At 41.3% G+C, this 15,570-nt stretch overlaps 2 protein-coding genes across 5 annotated transcripts in view; one reads left to right on the top strand and one right to left on the bottom strand.

The window, feature by feature from the left end:
* The window catches only part of LOC149209011 (uncharacterized), a 392,284-nt gene that overhangs the window by 163,912 nt on the left and 212,802 nt on the right, over positions 1–15,570 (top strand). For all 4 annotated transcript variants that reach the window (XM_089396248.1, XM_089396247.1, XM_089396246.1 and 1 more), the window contains one exon: positions 6,774–6,853. In XM_089396248.1, the coding sequence (XP_089252374.1) occupies positions 6,774–6,853 (80 nt within the window). The remainder of the gene's footprint in view (positions 1–6,773; positions 6,854–15,570) is intronic.
* LOC149209012 (uncharacterized) lies at positions 1,710–6,650 on the bottom strand. The gene is made up of 4 exons (XM_089396729.1): positions 6,570–6,650; positions 5,994–6,106; positions 2,509–2,622; positions 1,710–2,380 (listed from the first exon to the last, which is right to left on the bottom strand). The coding sequence occupies exons 1-4, from the start codon at positions 6,648–6,650 to the stop codon at positions 1,927–1,929; spliced, it is 762 nt and encodes a 253-aa protein (XP_089252855.1). The 3' UTR covers positions 1,710–1,926.

Below are 15,570 nucleotides of genomic sequence, written 5' to 3'. Positions count from 1 at the left end.
TGAGTCATTGAAAGCAAGTGGAAACCTTAAGGAGATTACCTTTGACTCCCTTGAGAAGAAGTTTGCTGAGAGAGAAGGCTTTTGGGAAGAAGACAACTCCTCAGTCTTCTGAAGAAGCTGCGTGTCTTGCACATATGGAGGAGAATCATGCAAAAGATTCTTCTAGAGGAAGAGGTGGCCGAAGAGGAAGAGGAAGAATTTTAGAGGCAGGGGGGCAGATGGTTCCAAGGAGAAACATCTGATCTTCATTGCATACGTTGCAATAGAGATGGACATGATGCATCGAGACGTAAGTTGCCTTGGGACAAAATTGAGCAAGAAAGAAATGAAGCCAAAGGTAAAACCAATGACAAAGGGAAAGGTAAAGCACCTGAATCCGCCCATTATGTTGTGGCACATTGCAGTATTGGAGTAACTGAAGACTTGTTCAATGCTTCACTTGCTTCATGGCAAAATGATTGGTTGCTTGATTCAGGGGCAACCTGCCACGACTTTAAGAAGAGATTTTTTTGAAGAATTTACTGACATTGTTGATGGAGCAGTGTACTTTGCAGACAAGTCAAAACTCAAGCCATCAGGGCTTGGCACAATCAAGTTCAAACTACCTGGTCCTCCAGACTTTCTTTTGCATGATCTTCTATATCTCTTGGAGCTGAGGAGAATCTTGCTGTCTTTGGTCCACATCTGCCGCAAGGACACTCTATTCCAGTGTTGATAATATCGGTATCGGGAAAATATCGGCGAGGGTCCGGAAAATATCTTATCGGAAATATCGGCGAAAATATCGGCAAATATCGGCAAGCATAAAAAATGCATAATATATTCATTTTTTTTCAGATTTCTAAACATATAAAGCAATAACAACATGAACTAAACACATTGGCACATAAATATGAAGAAAACACTGATATATATGATGTCAAATAGAAATGATACATCAAACTTCAAAGGCGATACCAAATCCTGCTGATCCCTGATAGTGATAAATTGATAATTGTCCAATCAAGGACTCAAACAAAAATTAAAATAACATCACATATCCTGCTGATCCCTGATAGTGATAATTGTCCAATCAAGGACTCAAACAAAACAACATCACATATATAAAAGTTTAAAAGTATTTCATCATCATGAGTTATAAACTTATATGTAGCAAAAGTTGCAAAACAAATAAAACTAGCAGCTATCTATCTGAGACCATTGGCCTCTCCCTAGCAGCTTTCTTTCTGTCTTGTTCAGCAATTGCTTCACGAGCTTTTTGTATAACCTCTGCACTAGAAACCATACAAGGCATCACATCTGCTGCATCATATGCAGAGAGTTTAGCCAGATGGTATTTCAATCGTGTAATCCCTCCTGACATCTTGGTCCCACACAAGTTGCATGATATATATGCCTGATTTGCCCCACCAACAGCCTCCCCATACTCCCAAAATGGGTCCAAAGCTTTTGGCATATTTGACATTTGTACTGTAGTGAACTGATTCAAACCTAGGGCACAAAAAAAACAAAAAATTGGCATTAAATGAGTATAACTATACAGTGCCCAGCAAACACTCAAGAAACTATTTTAATTTTTAAAGCAACATCTTCATGTTCAGAATTTAAACAACAAAAGCAAGCATAAAAAATGCATAATATATTCATTTTTTTCAGATTTTTAAACATATAAAGCAATAACAACATGAAATAAAGTTTAAAGTTAAACACATTGGCACATAAATATGAAGAAAACACTGATATATATGATGTCAAATAGAAATGATATATCAAAGGCGATACCAAATCGTGCTAATCCCTGATAATTGTCCATTCAAGGACTCAAATGTGGAGAACCAATACAAAATAACATCACTTATAATAATAAAAGTATCTCATCATCATGAGTTACATGTAGCATAACAAATAAAACTAGCAGCTATCTATCTACTGCCCTCTCCCCCTTTTACGGGAAAACATGATGGGCTGTTTGTCAGGCCTGCCCCTAGTAGTAGAAGGCCCTGACACTGCCTCTGCACCTAATGTCAAATAATGAGTGATAGGCATGGAGCTATGCTCTCCTATATCTATAGCAGATGGTGTTGATGCTGATGCTCCCGCAGTGTCCTCCTCCTGCTCCTCCTCTAAGTGCTGCTGCTCCTCTGACTCCGAGTCCTCCTCTTGCTGCCCCTGCTCTAATGGATCATCTGCCACTGGCTCCTCCAACCATGAAGGTGACTCCTCCAATATGGGCTCCTGAGACTCCACCCTCCACGGAGACAATACATCAATATTGTCTAAGGAAATGGCATCTGGATCCACTGGTGATTCTATTTGCCTCACTCGAAGTCGGATGTTGTAATGCACATACACCAAATCGTTGAGGCGTGCGAACTCCAACCTGTAAGAGTGTCAAAAAAAGTAATGAGTCTTGACTCTTGACTCTTGACACTTGAAGGTCATAAATTAAAAATTAAAAATTACAATAAGTGTAATTGCTCAACTGAAGGCTTGAGTTCAAAGTTATACCTGTTGCGCTTTTTGGCGTGTATTTTCTCAAATACACTCCAATTGCGCTCACACCCTGAAGAGCTACATGTTTGACTCAAGATTCGTATAGCCAAATTTTGCAAATTTGGTACCCTTGCACCATAGTTCACGGATAAAGTCTCAGAAATTGATGATGATACAACCTCAAGATTTGATTGGTTATGACTACAAAATAATCTTCCTAACAAGCCGAAGATATCTCTTGATGTCAATCAAAACACACCTTATGAATATTGTTACATACCTTGGTTCATCAGCGAATGAGGCCACAGAGAATTGTCAACTGTTAAAATATGAAACTGCGGCCAAATTCCACCTTGGACAACTCGTATGATGGAGATGATGATGGCATTGAATTCCTCTTTTCGAGAGGACCAAAATAGACCTAAAGATCACCTTGTTTGGACAAGAAGTTGGATTTTGGATTTCTGTACTCACACATGCACATTTGGATAGGTCGGTCTCAACATTAAATGGACATTGTTGGATACCCATGGAAGCCTATAAATACAAGTGACCTAGAGCTCATTTGGACATCACCAACAAAACATCTTCTTTTCTCATTGATTGGCTCACACAGTTTTGAGGCAAGGTCGACAAAGAAAGTTTGCAAAGGTCCGAGATTTCAGGGTCCGAGACTCGTAGTTGATCTAGGTTTTCTGGGCTATATTCACAGGCTTGTCACTGAGCAATTTCGGCTATAGTCACTGGCACATAGGGATCAAGGGAGTTACTGGGATCCTATAGTTGCTCTCACAACCCCTCATTCATGTGACTGGGGCTTTGATTGAAGTTGACCATTGACCGAAGTAATCTACAACTGATTGAAGACTAGAGAAGTTGTCTCTGATATAATCTGACATTGGAATTTCTTTTTGAATGTTATTGGGTAGATTGTCTCCTTTGTCATGGCATTTATTGTTCTATCTTCAATTACTTTTAATGAATCGAAAGACTAATTGTAATTGGAAACATTGCTAATTGAAGTGTCGAATTGGGCTAAAATAACTGATACAACATAGAACAATCTGAAAATTAACATGGTATCAGAGCTAAGGTGAAGGGCAAGCCCAAGAGGAGACAAGCTTTGAAGAAGTCATCTTTGGAAAGCTGAAAGAGCTGATCTTGTCAAAGTCAAGATGACTTTCTTCTTCAAGAGTGATGAAAAGTTAGGTGACTCATCCAATTTTGTTGCATGGAAAGTCAGGTTGGAGATCATAGCTAATAATAATGATGTTTTGGACTGCATTCAAGGAAAAGTCCTTGAACCTTCAGAGAATGCTTTCGCTGCTATCAATAACAAGCACAAGAAAGGCGAGTTAAAAGCAAAGCAAATTATAGCTGATGGTTTACAAGATAATTTACTTGCATATGTTGGAAATTTGAGAAGGTCTAAAGACATGTATGATAAGATAGATGGCATGTATGAGGTCAACAATTTGAATGAAATCATCTCCTTGAAAGATCAACTCAAAGACACCAAGATGAAAAAAGGAGAATCTATGCAATCCTACATAATGAGGATATCTTGTCTTAAAGATCAATTGCAAAGAGTTGGAGAATCTGTGTCTGACAGGGAATTGGTGATTGTGATTCTAAGAGGTCTCCCTTCTATTTGGGAAACCTTCATCACTGTCATAAGCAACAACAATGTCCTCCTGTCATTTGATGAAATTGTAGGAAAGCTCACTCAAGAAGAGTCAAGGATGATCTCAAGAGGAAGGATTCAAAAGCACAAAGAAGGAGAACCCTCTGCATTCATCACTCATGACAAGAAGAAGAAAGGGAAAGGAGGTCCATCAAGAAAGCCTCCTCCTCGAAATCCATGTAGAAGAAAGGAATATGTGAATATCAAATGCTGCAATTGTCATAAGAAAGGCCACTATGCTCGAGATTGCCTTGAGAAGAACAATGGACAACGTTATAATACTAGAAGCAACAACAACAGGTTCAGTGATCAAAGAAGAAGAGATGACCGAAGAAGTGACTGCAATGAAAGAGATGAAAGAAGAAGAAGAGATGCTCCAAGTGACCATGAAGAAGATTGTCGTCCTCAAAGGAAGTGTCATACCAGAATACCAGAATACCCCCGCATCCCCCTTTTTCAAAAAGTGTCATCAACATCCTTGTCCTCACATATAGTCAAACCAACTCTGAAACAGTCCTAGTTTATATTATCGAGTGAGTAAATAAAATCATAGTAACATCATGATATATGTTTGTATCCATAGAAAAATGTCATGCACTTATTTAGGAATGGTGATTCATCTATTTAAGCAAGAGCAAGTGAGAGTTGAGTGTAGCATGTTCATTGTGAAGAAGGAGAGCAAGTGTTGAGTGTGTGCAAGAGAAGTGTGAGAGCAAGTGAAGAGCAAGAGAAAGGGAAGAGCTGGATCAAGTATGAAGGACAAGATCTGATCAAGAGGAGGAGATATTCAAGCAAAGAGGATGAGTTGCCCTTCCTAGCTTGTTGAGCCTCGTCCTTAAGAAGAGTTGTCATCGATAGGCATCTTGTCATGTTGATCCTTAAACTTAGCATATCTCTCACAGGTGACCTCTCTAAAGGGAAGCCTCCCATTGGTGAAAGTCCATAAAGAGGAGGCGGTAGTGGCTGTGGTGACAGTTGGCCACTCCTCGTTGTTGTTCCGTAGTCTAGTTTTTTCCTTGTAGGTTACCCTCTACAAGTCCTGCTAGATTTTGAGGCAACAATAACGTTGAGGAAGAGCATATGATTCACCTCTGTATATACTTGTCTGCCTTTATTTTCTTTTGTAAATACTTTCCTGTTAAATCTGAGGAGGTATTTCTCAAAAAAAAAGTGTCTGTTTGGTCCATTGTGAGTAGATTTTGAACATTTGTTCTATCAACCAAGTGTTTACTAAACTTCAATTTGATACCGTATTAAAAAATGATACATGAAGCATTAGGATATCTACTAAATTACAATTGTAATAAATCATAGTTCTTTTGTGGTTTCCTAATGACATGATTGCAAATAAAATATAATTATACATTGTGGAACTAGAGCTCAGTGACTGAACTTTTGAAGTGCAGATTGCATTCCTTAATGCATAGCATAGGCTCATAGGTGGATGGCATTTTAAATACATATAACATAACCATTCTATGTCGTGATATTGGGCTGTATATAAGCTATAATATTGCCTCCATTAAAGAAACTGACCAAATTCACACCAAGATATCTGGCTGTATATAAGCTAATGCCAGTGCTAGGATCCAGTCAGCTTGCAAACTAAATACTGTTTTCCAATCAACTATTACTATGCTTATGTTCTAATCCATACAATTTGCTGGTCATCATAAAACAATGCATAAAAAGAAATTCACAAGCCATAAAATTGCCCTTGCAGATGCCTCCTCTATGGAACCTATAGTCAGACACTACAGGTGGTCCATCTATGGGAAACATTGGTTGCGTTAAATCACCCTAGAAAATGGTGTACCCTCCCCAAAAATTCTGAAAGTGTAACATAGCCTTTCCCATAGTTTCAACCAATTGTGCATCTGGTTCTGCATTTCTGCCTGCATGTACAAGCTCTTTAGCAATGGCCTGCATCTGCCAAAGGACACTATGGAAATTCATATACGATACATGTCTGAATTTTCTTGAACCAAAATATTTATTATTTGGTATCTTAAAAATTCATGGGTTTATAGTTGTCTATTACAAGATGCAACACAATTTAAGAAAAGTCTATGACGCAATCATCATCAGAATTTTTTCATGATGCATCTGTGATTTCTTGTGTGCTATAGTAACATCGATTTTTTTTTGCATGTGATTAAATAGGAAATACCAAGTAGCCTGGAGGTCATAGTAGGAGACGGATACAGGAAAACAAATGAAACTAGTCTAAAATTTTAGATGCTTATTAATATATGAAGTAGCTGTGCCTACGTAGAAGACACTGCAAGAATGTATAGGATACACCAAAGGCCATCTTTGCCATTAACTTTTTGTAGATACTCAGTTATCAACAAGTGAAATTAATGAAGTTTCATTGGCTTGGGAGAACTACCGTATTGAGAATGGTAAATGTCAATAGATATATTGACGAAATGCGATTAAGGCCATGAAAAACATGAACTGCTATTTGCATTTTTGAAAAATTAATTGTGGATATCATATGTATCATTTGGTAGAGTTTTGCTACTGGAGTATAACAATGGAAGATGAAATTTAGAATAGTTGAGAAGGTGCCTAATCAAATTTTATTTGGCAGGAAATCGGCACATACTTCATGGATATTGTTAATTCTTCACATAGTTATGCTACTGGTGGAACATCTGCTGGTGAATTTTGGTATGTGCAATGAAATTTTTTTGTTTGAGCTTCACTTGATTAACTATTACATATAAAGGGTTAGCATCAGAGTTCCTTACCTAGTCATTGCAATAATTTCTTCTTCTTTTTTACTGTAGAAACTTCTCATTGCGCCCCCATACTAATTTTTTTGGCAAACTGCGTTAGTAGTCAAATGGGCATAGATTTTACAATAATTTAATTGGTCAATATCCTTCCATCTTTTTTTATTCTGCTTACAATGGTGAGAGAAGGGTTGTGAAGTATAACCAAAATGGCCTTATCTTTCTAGAAATAGGTTATTTAGTGATCACCTTGACTATAGTTTCAGATTGATATGTTTTAAAGATGGTGTTAGAGTTCCTTACCTATACGTTGGAATCATTTTTTCTCTAGAAACTTCTCATTGTACTCCATACCATTTTTTAGGTCAATTGCACTACTTGTTAGAGTGGCATAGATATTATATTAATTTATGTTGATTTTTCATAAGAGAATTCTGAATTTCTAATCTGATAATTACTTTCCAATGATTTCTTAATCAAGTGCCTTAAGTCACATAAATCATTAAGCAATTATATATCGGAAATCTCAACAGTAATGCAATAATGGCGGTAGGACTATGTTGCACGAAACTTCTATGAACCTGACGTTTCGAGACGTACCCTTACGCGAAACTCCGAAACTCCACCATAATGTAATCATCTATGAGAGTTAATATAGACTTGGTTTTTCTTCTAAATTGTAATCTATGGGTCTTATTCCATTTTTCTTGCAAGATATTGTGCTATTCACTTATATATATATATGACGTTTTGGATGACGTTTCGGCCGATGTTTCCATTTTTGGGAGGTGGCGTTTCTAAACTTACCCGTTTCGAAAACTCCAAACGTTTCGGCGCTTCGTGCAACTTAGCGGTAGGATCATAAAGAGATAGACAAACTCATAAATAGACACAAATTTTCACATGGGAAACCCAAACTTGAGAAAACCCAAAAATATTTTCTAGTAGAAATTGTTCAGTTCAACAAAGTTACAATCTGATATTCATAAGTCAAATTAGGTTAAATAGACCACAAAAATTTCACAGGTCAAACTTGGTCAGCACCACAACTTGGTCAAATTCCCTATAATATAGCTTGGTCCACTGCCTCATAAATGCAATCAAAGTGCTTGTTACTGCTCAAACTAGCACGGGTCCTAGAAGGGGGTCCTAAAGGGGCAACTGCTAGGTGAAGGGAAACAATGGACCAATAGCCCATTGTCACCTCAGCGAAAGCTCCCTACTCTTTATTGACTTTCACCGATGGGAGGAGACTTGGTATGAAGGGAATCAGTAAAATAAATGAGTCAATGAAGGGAGAAAGAGTGATCCTTAAAGGCATATTCACAAGAGAGACTCAAATTGTGGTTTGCTTGCTTGAAAAGAAATGTGTAAGGCTCTCTAAGAAGGGCCAAGGGGATTTCAAGGGCTAGGGTTTGTAAATAAGACTTGCAATGGAGGGGCCTAGTCCAAGAAATCTTTGTGAAAACTTGGATTCCAAGTGGTCTTTGTGAAATTACCTTTAAGAGTTTGCGGGACCACATAGGACCCAATGGACCCACAATTAGGTCAAGGGGGTAGAGTTGATCAATTAAGGGTATGCTTGATCTAATTGAGGAGGAAAAGGAGATCAACAGAGGATTTTTCAACCATCTCAATGAGGTCACTAGCCAAGGGAGTCAAACGGCAAGATTCAATCTTGGAGCTAGGGTTTGAGATATCTCAAGATCCCACTGTTGGAATGGCTTCAAATTTGGAGGGCTCCTAGGAGACACAACAACACAGTAGAGGCTAGGAGATCGAAGTTTTTTGACTTGCAGTTTGTGAGAAATGTGATGCCCTAGGTCTCCTATGGAGGCTAGGCCTAGAAGAAAGAGAGAGAGGCAATAAGAGGTCAGCTTTATGGTGATCACCTATGGAGGAACAATGCCTAATCCTTTTGGGAGAAATGGAGTCAAGAAGATTCCAATGTTTGGGATGGTTTCACTTCATCAAGGAGGCCTCCAGAACAATTTCGCATGGCAGTTAGGGCATGGGATAATTGCTTCATGGTCTTTATACTTCAATGTGAAATATGCGATGACTTATCAAGATAACATTTCAACAAAATATCTCTAGGAAAATTCACTTATTCAAACATGGCCCATGGCATGATGCAAAGCTAATAAAAGACAAATTTCCACTCTTTCACACAAGAAAAGCAGCAAAATTTCAGCCTAGTAAAGCAAAATTCCCCAACAACATGCATGTGACTTAAAAAAATGATAAATAGCATTTAAAGAGAACTTACATGTGAGAACAAGTATATCCAATCATCATCATATGCCAATATAGAAGCTCCAAGACAAAAACGAAGATCCAAAAATCAAAATTCATCCATCCATCCAATTTCGTCCTCTAAAAGGAATAGTGAAAAGCTCTTAAGAGAGAATGATCCAATCCAAGCGATGATGAGAGAATGAATCAACTCATCATCTATTTATACAATGTCTAATGAATTTGATTTAGCTAATTTGGGCCTAACTTAGCCCCTAGAATAAAATAATGTGCAAAATAACAATAACATTGGTGACAAGCCCACCAAATAGCTCAATAATACATGAATAAGCCTCTCAAGAGGGTCGAATGATCATCAAAGTGAGTCGTTGGGCCTTTGAGGAGGCTTGATGAAGTCCAGGGGGTGCCATAATGAAAAGGACTCCAATCATAGTGGACAAGGGGGTTGTAATCCAATTAAGAACCTGTGGTGCTCCCAAGTGGGTGTGGGGGCACAAGGACATTCTCATGGGTCTCCAAATGGATCAAATTTGCTTGTAGACCATTTGTAAGGGCTTGAGTGATGACATAAACCATCCATCTACAGTGGGAGATATCTTGGAGCATCTGCCAACTGTATGGTGCAACTGTGGAGCCGACTGGGCATTGTGGACCAGGTACATCATCCTTATCCAAAAGGTGGAACACGAGCAATCAATGAACACTGCTAGGGATCCATGAAGTGATATTTGCTATGGTGGAGGCCCATGGCTCTGAATGCTCATCTTGCAAGTGCTAATGTGGCCCTCTAGAGGACTGGGATCTCGTATAGGGAGACCAAGCCCTAAATGAAGACCCACTTCCAATCCTGTATATGATCCAATGCACCCCCTTGCCTTCCAATACAAAAAATCATTAGAATAATCAAGTAATAATGCTTACAAGTTATGGGATCAATGGGGCACTTCATGGTGGCATGCCCTTCCATAGTGGACTTTGGCAAGTACAAGTGTCTCCAAGCACAAAAGGGGGCTAACCAAGGACCCAATTACGTGGTTTCAACCTCTAAAGGGGTTAACCAAGGACCCTATTAGGTGGTTTCAACCTCTAAAGGGGGTGGCATTCCCATAGTATTGATCTAGGTGGATATTGTTGGCCACCCACCTATTCCACTTGGACCCCCACCATTGTTTCTTTTAGTTTTTTTTAGTTTCCTTATTTATAGCACAATTTACTATTTTTGGCAGTTTTTCAGGTCTTGAACTTCCGGAGCCGTTTTGAGGCCCTAAATGACGTTTTTGGGAAAACTGGGTCTAACATGGGTCATGCAAAAGTTGTAGTCCTCGGATAGATCTTTCTAACGAGGTATTGTGCACGTCGAACATACATCGTATGCCAAAGTTACGACCCCAGGAAGTTGATGTACCAATTTAACCAAACGGGGCCCATAGTTTGGCGCTTCATCTCCTAGGGTTAGGTTTTTGGATGTTTAGGGTTTCCATTGTTTAAATAAATAGACCTTTGAGCCTCATTATAACACAGTTCAGAGGTATGTAGTCGCCACATCTCTTATCAAAGATAAGCTACCATCGCTCGAGCTAGTCTTATTTCCATTCTGTTTGTAAGCATATTTCAGTATTTTACATTAATAAAATGAAGTATTATTTTTGTTGCATCTCTGTATTTATGGTGATCTTTCTAATTTGTTGCATTCTTGTTTAAATCTGGATCAGTGATATCAGAGCGGTCTGCTCGTTCTATGTTTTTCTTTACATGTCCTCGACGAGGTTAGGATATATGTAGTTAGGGCTCGATCTGGTTGAACCTTTGCAAGATTAGCCTCGCAAACCCCGACGACCTCCCGTGGCAGAAGAAAAGAAAGACGAGGGGGTAGGAGATCCTATTAAAATTTCGTTCGAGGAGGCTCCACTTCTTTTAAGGTACAAGTAAACTCTGACATTCCCATATTTGAGGGCCAAATAGATGCAGATGCCGTAGATAAATGGTTAAATCTGCTAGAAGGATATTTTTCTGTTCATGATTTTTCCAGCCGAGAAAAGATTACTTTTGCTCTTCTCAAAGCCGTCCCCCACGTCAAGGACTGGTGGGAAACCTACTGCGAGTAGAAAGATGAAAGTACGACTTCACTGTTTTCAGCCGCACCCACTTGGAATTCATTCCAGGATGCCATCAAGGAGTAGTACTACCCTGTCAGAAGCTACGAGGATAAATACATAAAGTGGACCACGCTGCAGCAGGGAAGGGACCAAGATGTGCCAGAGTTTACCAATGTTTTTCATACCCTTCGCACGAAGTTGGGTATCAAGGATTCTGAGAAACATTTGGTACTCAAGTACCTCGGTTGCCTACATAGGTACAACCAAGACAAGATGGAGTTCTTGGACATCTCCCTCGGCACAGCGTAACGATATGCTGTCAAGATTGAGCAGAAGTTTAAATAGAAGAAACGAGACTTTGGATCTACGAATCTGAAGCAAGGAAAAGGTGCCACCATAGCGCAGAACAAAGGACAAAGCCAAGGCGGGGCGACCCAAGACAACCCGCCAAATCCGCAAGCAAAGAACAACACTGCAAAGCCGAAGAAGGACACGGGAAAGTGGTGCGAGTTCCATAAGTGCTCCACTCACAACATGAGTGAGTGTTGGGCCAAGCAGTCACCGGTGGCCGAGCTGAAGGCTTGGGAATAAGATGCATGTTCCGACTCTAAGTCAGAACCTAACAAGGGGAATGACAAAGGGAAGAAGATTATCGATGCGGAGCTGAATGCCATTGTTGCCACCACGAAGATCCAAAAGGATGAACTTGTAGATCTAGAGGAGGAGCGCCTCTTCCACTCCCGGATGTGGGTAAAGGGTTCCCCTCTACAGTTCATTATCGACAGCGGGAGCCAAAAGAACCTCATTTCGGCAGAGGTCGTGAAGTGGCCGGGCTTACCGACCATAGCACACCCACAATCGTACACTATCAGGTGGCTTCACCAAGGACAGGATCTTCGCATGAGCCAGCAATGCCACCTTCCACACAACATCAAGCCCTTCATGGATGAGGTATTATGTGACATTGCTCCCTTTGATGTTTGTGATGTATTATTAGGCCAACCATATTTGTGGAAGCAGCATGCTGTGTATGAGTCAAGGCCTCGTGCTGTTATTGTTACTTTGGGAAATAAGTTGTACAGGATATCGGAGGTAGCACTGCCTACCGCCATTTCTTTGGTTACTGCAAAACAATGCAGTAAGCTCATTTCCAAAACCGGGAAATTTGTTTTCCTGATGATACACCCTCAAGGAAAGAAGAAGACGATGGCCATGACCTCCAGACAGGGCCCCTCCACACGACAACAGTAGATGGACAAGGTCGTGGAGGAGTACGAGGACATCTTCACCTCCCCTGCAGGGGTGTTTCTGCATTGTCAGGGCAAGCACTCCATCGATCTGACCCCAGGTGCGTCGTTGCCCAATGGACACATCTATCAACGATCCGTTCTGGAGAACGACGAAATCAAGAGGCAGATTCAGGTGCTACTGCAGAAAGGTCACATCTGACCGAGTTCATCGCCTTGTGGGAGCTCGATCATGTTGGTACAGAAGAAGGATGGGACTTGGAGACTCTGTATTGACTATCGGGCTTTGAACAAGATCACTGTCTGGAATAGGTACCCGATCCCACGTATTGATGACCTTTTGGACCAACTCAAGGGGCAAAATATTTCAGCAAGATTGGCTTGAAGTTCGGATATCACCAGGTACCAATCAAACCCTCTGATGTGTGGAAGATTGCCTTCAAAGCCAAGGAGAGCCTTTTCAAATGGCTGGTTATGCCTTTTGGGTTGACGAATGCTCCTACAACCTTCATGAGGCTAATGGATGACATCTTGCAGCCATTCACCAACTCATTTGTAGTGGTATACTTGGATGACATCCTGATCTTCAGCTAGAGTTGGGAAGAGCACCTCCACCACATTCGACAGGTTCACCAAACACTGCAGCAACACAAGCTGTGTGCCAATTTGGAGAAATGCACTTTTGGCATGACCCAGGTTTAGTATCTGAGGTACATTATTGATGAACGAGGGGTGCATGTGAATCCAGCCAAGATTCAAGTCATTCGGGATTGGCCAACCCCAACCACTCTAACAGAGCATCGTAGCTTTCTGGGTCTTGTCAATTTCTACCGCAGGTTCGTGTTGGGATTCTCTCATATCACTTGGCCCTTGAGTCAAGTCACCAAGGGATGTAATATTCCTAATTAGCCATGGCTAATTGGAATATTCGATTTTGCTCAATTTTGCCTTCTATAGTTATTTATAAATAAAAAGGTGAGGAAAGGGGGACATAACTCACTTTTAGAATAAAATCACTCCCTAGTAGCACGACGTTGTGACTTAAAGGGGAGCCAAGGGGGCCAAAGGACCACGTGGAGAAGGGGGCCCACATAGACACTTGGAGGGACTGCGCAAATGAAGAGAAGCACGTGGCAAGAGAGAGAGGCTACGTTGGAGGAGATGGGCCTTAGGGTTTGAGAGAGGCCAACGCTATAAATGAGAGAGGAGCCTCCTCATTTTGGCATTCGATTATGTTGCATTTGAGCTAGTCACTTTGACTTAGAGCACGCTGGCTGTTTAGCCTGTCTGCAACACTGTTTAGTGCATCGAGTGTCTCCGTTCGGAGATCTCACCCTTAGCCTCGGGGGACTTCGAGTGCCTGCTCGGGCAAGGTAGTTTCATCAGTCGTTTGTAGGACGATTGATCTTTGGAGTTGAGGAGGAGCTGAGCATTTTGGGATGACTGCGCAGTCTTGAGAGAGGAGGACGTAGTTCTTTTGGTAGGAGCTCCGGGTTTGGTTTTGGTGGAGGATTTGAGCTGGGAGATTGAGCAAGGGATCAACCCTTGCATCTTGGAGGATTTTGGCAGAGTTCTGGGCAGATTTTTGGAGATCTCTATTCAGTGGTAGCGCAGACCCTTGAGGGACAACGTAGATCCTCAAGGGGGTTATTTTCGGGGGTCAGCTATTTTAGAAATGCTTTCTGGGCTTTTCTAGATTTATTGAGAGAGGCTGATTCTGGAGTTTCAGCATTGTCTGAGGGGGGGAACAACCCCATATCCTCATTTGATTTCAGCAGTAGTAACAGCACCATAGTTCTCCGGCAGCTTGGACGCAGTTCAGAGAGAGGCCATTCCCTTACTATTCTGAGTGTATTTCTTCACTTGCCTTGTGCAAGTCGAGGTGCTATCTTTCTGATCACCTCCTGTACTCTTTCCATTACTCAGTATAATAAAATGGCTTAGCATTTCTGTCTGCATTTCTTGAGTATCTGCTTATATTCCATGTTTACATTATTGTATGTTGCAGTACTATTATCTTTTATCACTTTGAGCTTCTCGGCTACTATATCACTTGTGTGTTATTTGGTTGGAGTTGCTTGGGTTTGAGGAATATCCCTGAAATAGGATATTATAGTGGTATCAGAGCATAGATCTGGCTCAGCTTGTGAAGCTTGCAGTCTATGACACCGAGGGAGAAGCCCTAACCTGTTACAGAGGTAGGAAATACAGAGATATTGAGCGTAGGTTGGAGAACACCTACGGAGAGGGAGACTGTGTTCGGGTGGTGGACACAGAACAGGAGGAGCCTGTGGTGGACGCAGAACAAGAGGAGCCTGTGGTGGACTCAGAGCAGGAGGATTCGATGGCAGATGAGGACGGGAAGAGATTTCCGGACATGCTCCTTAAATCAGTGCAGGATCTGTCGAGGCAGATCGAGGTGATGGGGTAGAGATTCACGGCGGTAGAGGGTAGACAGTGTGAGAACCCATGGGTTTTTCAGGTTGGTGAGGGATCGGGTACATCCCACCATTTCCAGAGTAGGGTGCCACTCAGCGTGATACTACTCAGCAGATGGCCTCACATGCTCCTACACGTTCTACCATGCCCACTTTCCTAGGAGCAGACACGGGGGCGGGAGCCCAGTAGGAGGCAGAGCCTGGTCATATGGGCGATTATTTTGCAGAGTACCAGGCCTATGGGTAGGAGTTCAGGGATGCTCTCTCATTTAGAGACTTTGTTCAGCTCCAGCGGGATAGTAGACCCCGTGACCGTCACAGAGGATACCGACATTATCATGAGGGGGACACCCACCGCACAGCTAGTAGATTCCACTTGCCTATGTTTGATGGCTCATCAAACAGTTCAGCAAGGTCTTGGGTGGAGAAGCTGGACATTTATTTCCAGCTTAACCAGATGTCGTAGACAGAGGCCATCAAGGTGGCGACATTACATTTGGATGGTGAGGCCCAGGATTGGTGGTTCCATGGGTTGGTTACACTCAGATAGTGACGACATATGCCGAGTTCACCAGGAGATTGATAGAGAGGTTTGACTGGAGGGATCCGGAACAA

This window comes from Pinus tabuliformis, chromosome 1_2 (genome assembly GCF_031772625.1).
Source record: "Pinus tabuliformis cultivar Carrire ecotype Pingquan chromosome 1_2, CPIR1, whole genome shotgun sequence".
NCBI classification, from domain to species: domain Eukaryota; kingdom Viridiplantae; phylum Streptophyta; class Pinopsida; order Pinales; family Pinaceae; genus Pinus; species Pinus tabuliformis.
The sequence above is the reverse complement of the archived record's forward strand: the minus strand, read 5'-3'. Positions and strand labels throughout refer to the sequence as shown.

Bases quoted from the DNA above. Each gene is read 5' to 3' on its own strand.
- LOC149209012 (XM_089396729.1), bottom strand. From the start codon at position 6,650: ATGCAAATAGCAGTTCATGTTTTTCATGGCCTTAATCGCATTTCGTCA. The intron at 6,107-6,569 runs GTAGTTCTCCCA...GTCCTTTGGCAG, and splicing joins CATTTACCATTCTCAATACG to ATGCAGGCCATTGCTAAAGA. The intron at 2,623-5,993 runs GTACACCATTTT...CTATGGTGCAAG, and splicing joins TTTCAGAATTTTTGGGGAGG to GGTACCAAATTTGCAAAATT.